The following is an 8,689-nucleotide window of genomic DNA, read 5'->3' on the forward strand; positions in this document are numbered from 1 at the left end:
CTACATATTGAAGCATTGCTGATACTGAAACCTACATATTGAAGCATTGCTAATACTGAAACCAATTTACTGAAGCACTGCTGATACTGAAACCATATATTGAAGCATTGCGGATACTGAAACAATGTTTTGAAGCATTGCTGATACTGAAACAATGTATTGAAGCATTGCTGATAGTTAAACAATGTATTGAAGCATTGCTGAAAGTGAAAGTATGCAAGCATTGCAAATTTTTAAAGTACTGAGGCATTGCATTTACCTTTGCAAGAAGACTTGCTTATTCAGAAAACAAGGTATAGAGGTATAATTTATATTTTAACTTTGGTCTCAGCGTGTTACCATGGTTATGTTGATGATGGTACATGGCTCCTTCACATGACAAGTGTGAAGTGATTATATATCATGCCTCACCTCCTAAAACTTGACACTATACAAGCAGTGTTATTCTGGCTACAACTACATAGAACCCACCACCGTTGGCCCTCAGCAACCATTGCTGGTCGTAAGAGGGATCAGATGGTCAGACTCAACATCATACCACAACATCGTTGATGGTCCTCATTCTATCAATCACTAGATTGTCTTGTCCAGATATGATTATTTAGAGGCTGCCATCATATTTGGAAAATTGCTGAGTGCGGTGTTAACCAACAAAACAACAAGAACATCGACCCCATTCACTGACTCTGTATAGCAGCTACGTACAAGTGTATCCTGTCATCAGCAGGAATGATGGGAGACACAGCAAACTTCTGCAGGTACAGCTTCAGGTATGTGTAGAAGTACTCGGGGAAGGCCTTGCCGCGCTGCTTGATTAAATACTCCTCCGCCGAGAGGCGGTGGTTTGGATCCTTCTGCATCATGTGACGGACTAGCTCCTGTAAAGGATAAACATCACATTTGACTCCTTTGGTAAAAATAGTAGAATCAAATCCGTTGACAAAGTATCATGAAGCACGGATAGCATAAAATGTATCACAATGCATGAATATATTTAAAACATAGCTCTATTCATAATACAACATCCCTTGTGATAATGCTGCCCTCGGAGTCCATGAAGATCAGGTGAGGTGAGGTGAAATGGGGTTTAATGTCGCGTCCAAGATTATTGCACTTATTTAGCGACGTGCATGTACGTGTGTGTGTGTTTGTGTGGCTGCTTGTACTAGTCCGGACTGTTGCCGATTTATAGTGCTAGCTCACTGAGATACCATGCTGCAGTTTAACATGAATATCCCACTCAGATACAGTATACTGACTCCAAGCCGACCAGTCCTTGTTTTAGCCCCTTAATGCAGAGCGCCAGACAGGGTAACAACAAGTACCATATATAAACGTCTTTTGGTATGACGCGGCTGGGGATCGAACCCCGGACCTTCCGCTCTCCGGGAGGACGCTCTACCACTAGACCACGGAGGCAGTCCATGAAGATCAGTGTTATTCCCAACATGGAATGTAGGTCGGGTGATAGTTCACCAAACAAGGATGTGAAGATCAATCAGGGAACATACTGGAAGACCTTTGCCCATAAATGTGCATGGTATACCTATTGTTGCACAACAAAAACATTTCAACCCATCGTAACAAGAGTATTTCCTCTACCATGATGAGAGTACAGGGAGAAAGTAAGGCAATATGATGGTTAAAGATAGCCTTTGGGCAAGTGGAAATTTCTTATATTTCACATCTGTCTGTATGTAAGTATCATTTGGGCCATGCTGACAAATATGAATCATTATCCTGATAAACTGTGTTTACTCTGATGCTTGGGTCTTCGATCTTCTCCAGGATCTTCCAGGGGCTGTACTCCCCACTCCTGTATGCCAGCAGCTGGGACAGATCGAATGGTGAGGTGCCCTCCGTGAACAGCTCCGTGATGACACAACTGTAACACACAGTAAATACCTCAATATCATCCATTTGGGCTTGTTTATTTCTGCAATTTTAACACTTGGTATGGGGATCTGCTAACTCATATGTTACAATGTGGCACAAAAAGAAATCTTTGAATTCAGTTTCTTTTCTACCCACCAGCAGAGCTAACTTATAGCCAAAACGAAATATTAAAAGTAGGTCAGTATGAAAAGGAAAGTAACAATTCATCTGAAAAAAATCATATTGTTCTTTTTTACTCGTAATGTGTTAGAGAGACGATTTCAGAAAAAAAGGAAGACGATTTTTATTTCAACCACCAACCCAATGTTCTTGGAAAAAAATTGATAAACTGAATATAAACAAAGGCCCCAAAACACTTTCAGTCACTATCTAACATTATTATCATGTGTGTTATTCTTACCCTAGAGAGAATATGTCAATAGCAGGATTAAGATCACCAGTCTTGACCTCACTTGAGGTCAGATCGATGTTCCCTGATTGACCAGCATTGTCAGTGTTCTTCAAACCACTCTCCACAAACCTCTCTGGTGCAATGTAACATGTCCGCCGCCGGGAAGTGTCAAAGAAGTACGAGAAATCTGACGGATTATCCTGAAATAATTCAAAGTCATGTATTGCCATAGTGCAACATTCCGGGCTAAATTTAATTATCAAAAATTTGTTTGCCGACCAATAACTGAAAATTATACAATAAATTGCAGATTTATATCCCTTTATCTCTTATTTGTGTAAGTCAGCAACATAACTAATATCACTGTGGCCTGTAAAACAATCAGGTCTGGCCCGGGGAAAAAAAAAATGGCTGATAAATCCACAGTTATAATATGGTTCACAGGGTAACACTTTGGCATCAATCCTAGATTATAGTCAGTTCCTATTACAAGTAGGAGGCAAGCGGGGCCATTTCTGTCCCAGAATTCCTATGGGAGGCCACCTTGAAATAATAGAATTTCACTTGAGACACATACTCTATTTCTTAATCATGTAAATTGTACAAATTCTCTCAGAGAAATATCAAGTCTCCAGCTTAATTTCACCTTAATTTGCCCTATTTTGCTACATTTGCTACCTATACTAACTCGGAATCTGAGCACAGATAATAAATTCAAGCATGTCTCAATCCAACATTCCAACACTTCTAAATCTGTGTGAGCCCTGTCACTTACATCAGGTAAGTATGTTGGTTTGAAGCTGGCGAAGTCTGTGATTAACACCCAGTTCCAGCCAGTGATCATGATGTTTTCAGACTTAATATCCCCATGGCAAACCTGAAAAAAGACATCTTGTGCAATAAATGTGTAAACACCAGTCAGCAATCTTCTAGCTGCATGATAGCGGTCTGTTACGGTAATAATCGATCTGGACCAGACAATCCAGTGATTGACATTAAAAGCATCGATCTACGCAATTTGGATACGATGACATGTATCAACCAAGTCAGTGAGTCAGACCTGGGCCCACTTGCACAAAGCGATCTTAGCGCTAAGATGATTTTAACCCCCATACTTTAACATAAGCTTACGATAGTCTTAGCGCTAAGATCGCTTTGTGCAAGTGGGCCCAGTCCAGGATCCACTGCCACCTCTTACGACCAGCATAGCTTGCTGGGGACCAATACATGCAATTCCATCAATCACAGTATCATCCCATTTGTATTACTGACCAAAATTAAATGCATACATTTGACTAATATGCGTAATGGTTATTTTCTGAACCAGTCATTTGACCATAGATACAATTATATGCATATATATTCATATAAATACACCATCAAAATACAGTAAACTACGTTTATAACGAACACGCTTATAACGAACTTATTTTTTAGTCCTGGCCATTTGTTGCATATGTGCTGTCAATATGCTTGTAACGAATTACGGTTATTACGAACTAAAATTAGTGGTCCCTTTGAGTTCGTTATAACCATAGTTTACGGTAACCTCATTATTTTGCTATCATTATGACCAATGTGATAGTGAGTCAGCCTCGTCAAAAGTTTTTCATATCATGGCCTGTCAAATGAATGTGCAAGTGAAGCCCATCGTGACTCAGGTCATAGATGTAACTACTTTTGAGAAACAACTCACAAATCCTGGCCAGGGCCCCGTTCCTCAAAGCGATCTTAGAACTACGATGATCATAAGCCTATGTTAAAGTATGGGACTTACGATCACCTTAGCGCTAAGATCGCTTTGAGGAACGGGGCCCTGGCTGAGGATTATAGGGATGGGTACTGGATGTTTAAAGTGTATCACAATATTTTACAATGCACAAGGATGTATTGGGATACATATCCAGTATTGTATATATCTAAATTTTGAATTTAGAAGCAATTTGAAACACCAGTTTGTGAATTGAAGTTCATAAATGAAAGAAAACAAGATGCTGGTAGAACATAATGTTTACTCATTCAATAAATACACATAGATGCAGGCTCTGGGACAGTGGTGACTTGATGTTACACAACTGTGAAATCCAGAATGCGAACTTGCATTTTGGAATTAAGAAAACATTTCAAAGGTTCATGTATTTGGCAAGTGTATAACATTAAACACATGATAAAAATTGCTTTTTTAATTCACCCGATATACCGAGCATTAAATAATGACAGTGAGATACGTATCGTCAAAAGAATGAACCTCAATTTACCGATATTACTGGTAATACCGTGCACCCTTACTGATGAATGCAACTCTTTATAATTAAGTATAGTGCCACCTTGCCCGTTTTATTAAAGAAGTAAAAGGTCTACCTTGACTTTGTGACACTGATTTAGGGCACACAACATCTGAAACGCTATCCACTTCTTCTCAATACTGTTGAGGAATGGCCGGGTGCTGATCCTATCATACAAACTGTCTTTAACATACTGTCGGAACAGCAAAGCAGCTTTCTCAGATTGCTGGAACAAATTGTTGTCATTATTTACATCATTCTTAAAACCATATACTATTAGGAACAAATCACATACTATTATGAGGAACAAATCATATACTATTATGAGGAACAAATCATATACTATTATGTGGAACAAATCGTATACTATTATGAGGAACAAATCATATACTATTATGTGGAACAAATAATATACTATTATGAGGAACAAATCATATACTATTATGTGGAACAAATAATATACTATTATGAGGAACAAATCATATACTGTTATGAGGAACAAATCATATACTGTTATGTGGATCAAATCATATACTATTATGAGGAACAAATCATATACTGTTATGTGGAACAAATCATATACTGTTATGTGGAACAAATCATATACTATTATGAGGAACAAATCATATACTGTTATGTGGAACAAATCATATACTATTATGAGAAACAAATCATATACTGTTATGTGGAACAAATCATATACTATTATGAGGAACAAATCATGTGCTATTATGAGGAACAAATCATATACTATTATGAGAAACAAATCATATACTATTATGTGGAACAAATAATATACTATTATGAGGAACAAATCATGTGCTATTATGAGGAACAAATCATATACTGTCATGTGGAACAAGTCATATGGTAAATACTTCTTAAAGAAAAATGTGAGAGAGATCATTAACCAAGTTTCCATTCCATTAATATCTTATCTAAGGAATAGCCTTTTCTTATTCTTAAAATATGATATTTGCAATACAGAAAAACTCTCCTTTAATCTCACCAGCAATATCTCCTGTGGGAGCCAGTATCGGATAACAAACATAGAATATACTATACAAGCTACACTTTCCAAATACACACAATGCTATATTTAAGCACCACTGGATCTATTTGGTACTCTGCGAAAGTACAGATATGATATTTTCTGTGAAAGTTAGAGTGAATGATTGTATGTTTTGGAACTGCGTTCTAGCAATATTCCAATAGGGGTCACAAAGAATGAGCTTTGTATATTGATGCAGGGAATCAGTTGTGTTTAACACATCATACTTTAGTTGTATGTAGCACATCTGTGTGGTAGGAAAGCCATGTGCACTGTAAATGTTGCAGATGTTGTAGATGTTTACAACATTGGTGAGAAGCCCATTCGCAGGGTGACAGTGCTGGCAGACCCAAGATCATAATACACGTAGAGATATAAGTCTTAGATATGAACCAACAATCGATGGATCCTGGCCTGGCCAAGAGACACAACTCTTCACAATGTATTGCTGAGTCCTATAACCTTAGGGCACCATGCCCCTTGCTGGAATGGAAACAACAGAGCTCAAAATAAAGATGTGCTAAGAAACCCAAGTATTTAACTGTTTTGAACTCACAATGGCTTTTTGAAATGGAAGACAGTTTGATGTTCCTTTCAGACGCTGGCTTATTTCTGAAAGAGAAATCACATCCAAAATTACTATTGTAAAATGTTTAATCCAGATTAATTGCTCCTGAAACGTATAAGTAGAAAGGATAGAATGTAGACTTGTGAATACAGTTACAAAGGCATTTGTTAAAAATAGAATTATATTTTAGAATTTGCCTATATACAACAATTAATTTATTAGCTTTGGTCCATGCCATTTTATATCAAAATCAAGAGTAAACCTACCTTCCAGCTTATCCCTGTGGGTTGACAGAGGCAGTGAGGGATCATGGATAACAAAGACTTTAACAATTGCAAGTCCTTCTTTGCAGCGTGCTCGTGCAACTTTGAAAAACCTTGTGCTTCCTTGGCTGAAATGGTTAATACAGCATAAATTTATCACACAACAGCCCTTGAAATATATGACTGTTTTAGATGGATATGATGAAATAAATCTAAAAACATAGTTCATTCTAACAAAAATATATCTCCAAAAATGTAATCCAATCAATGCTTTCATAGCCCAATCATTGATATTTTATAAATCCTTCCAGAACCCATGCCTAAAGCTGTAATAATGCACATTCTTGCAATATGATACTTATCTTAACATCCTATAGGTCTCGACATTATACAAAATACATTCCATTCATATCCATTAATTACCAACCATTACCTTGATAATGAAACACCATGATAGGATAGATAAACATTTCACTACCTCTGACCATGTGTGCATGGTGTAAGATACAGTTTATAAGGAAACTGATTCAGGCCGAGTAATATATAATCTCCAATCAGAAAAAAAGGGAAGGATAATGACTCACTTGGTCTCAAACTCATAGTCAGGAACATCTGACAGATACTGCTCCACTGGAAGAATCTGGGATGGAGCAATCCCAGTCAGTTGGTTGCCCATTGTTTACGTCAGCTTCCACTTACTGTTTGGAAATGACAGAACAAACATTAGGAAATGATGAAAACGCCCCTTCCATCTTAATATTATAATCTGACAACACACTCAGTCCTATCAGCTCTTGAATATACTAATCAATCACCATACATATTATTACATAATAGGGTTCCCATGCTGTCAGACATTGCAGATAGGTCTGTAATCCTGCGTTTTTCTGCCTTATTATTAGTAGGGACCTCCTAACATTAGTTTTATCATATGTTTATGACAAAAAAAACTTAATTTCATTCTCAATTTTGAACACATTACAATATAGCCTTAGTCAACTGTCACAGAAATCATAAAAAGAATTCCTCCTCAAAATTTGAAATACATGCTGAACATTTCATAATGAATGTATTTCATCACAGACTGGTAGATTGGCCAAAACACTTGTTAATCCCCAGAACACAGAATGTGTCATAACATTCTTTCAGAAATAACTTTGGTAAGCACTATTTACCTGATTATTTTTTAATATCAAAATGAGAAACAGAAGACAAGCATTTGAAATGGAAACGCCCACTTATCTGTCAACATATTTTTCTCATCAATTTTGACAACAGGTGTCGATCATCATGTCATGACAGTATTACATACTGAACCCTCCCTTAAATCATTTTGCTTCTTTGCAAAGACCTAGCATTTGCCTAACCCTCTTAGCAACATATCTGCATAAGTGAATTAACACTAGTAATCTAGAATTTCCTTCAAAAGTAAGTGCAGCTGTCTAAAGATCAGACATACATGTAGCATGTGTATGTTGTGGTACTATTGAATAATTTTCTGGCAAATCCTTTTAATAACATTAACCTCAAACTAATCGTTTGTAAACCAAACACAAACTTCTATTGAGACCAACAGGGCAAATAAAATTCGTCTGCTTGAGTTTTGAGGCAGTGACTTACAATGGAATCATATAGATCTGTACTAAAGATTAATCTGCAACACAGTAATGACATCCTTACATACACCAAACTCAGAATGAATATTTATCGGACAGGAGATAAGACAAATAACATACTGCTCATGGGTAGAAGAAATAAACGTAAAAATCACAACAGTAAAACTGTTGTTTTCTTCCTTTTCAGAGCACTGATCACTTCCGGTAAAGGATACTATTTTCTTAGAAACACATTACATCTTTATTATGTCCTATGTCAAACATCCTCAAAAAAAGACAGCAAAAACATTTTAAGGAACAATGTTATAAATCAAGTAATAGAAGCTGATATGGCTGTTTTTTTTGTTTCATACAATTTATTAATATTCAAATATATTTTCACATTTATTTTTCTGAATTTCAACTAGTTACATAGGATACAGTTTCAATCTTTTCTACTCTTGTTACCACCTATCACAGTCATTTTTTCACATTTGTTGAACATTTTGAACAATATATTCAATTATAAGTTACTCAAACACTTTACAAAATACATATAAAAATATCTGTTCAGGTCTTGGGTTTCATAAATACTATGTTTAAAACCAAATACGACAAAATGCCGCCATTTAATGTTAGA

At 36.4% G+C, this 8,689-nt stretch overlaps 1 protein-coding gene across 1 annotated transcript in view; it reads right to left on the reverse strand.

Annotated features, from left to right (window-relative positions):
- Positions 1-8,275, reverse strand: part of LOC124139090 (phosphoinositide 3-kinase regulatory subunit 4-like) — a 44,951-nt gene extending 36,676 nt beyond the window's left edge. The window contains exons 1-9 of the mRNA XM_048394185.1: positions 8,191-8,275; positions 7,039-7,152; positions 6,458-6,582; positions 6,180-6,235; positions 4,649-4,798; positions 3,063-3,164; positions 2,297-2,487; positions 1,759-1,885; positions 706-878 (exon numbers count right to left, since the gene is read on the reverse strand). Of these exons, the coding sequence (XP_048250142.1) occupies positions 706-878; positions 1,759-1,885; positions 2,297-2,487; positions 3,063-3,164; positions 4,649-4,798; positions 6,180-6,235; positions 6,458-6,582; positions 7,039-7,130 (1,016 nt within the window). The 5' untranslated portion in view covers positions 7,131-7,152; positions 8,191-8,275. The remainder of the gene's footprint in view (positions 1-705; positions 879-1,758; positions 1,886-2,296; positions 2,488-3,062; positions 3,165-4,648; positions 4,799-6,179; positions 6,236-6,457; positions 6,583-7,038; positions 7,153-8,190) is intronic.
- Positions 8,276-8,689: the final 414 nt, after the last annotated feature.

The sequence above is a fragment of the Haliotis rufescens genome, unplaced genomic scaffold (genome assembly GCF_023055435.1).
Source record: "Haliotis rufescens isolate VD_foot unplaced genomic scaffold, xgHalRufe1.0.p SCAF_13, whole genome shotgun sequence".
NCBI lineage: Eukaryota > Metazoa > Mollusca > Gastropoda > Lepetellida > Haliotidae > Haliotis > Haliotis rufescens.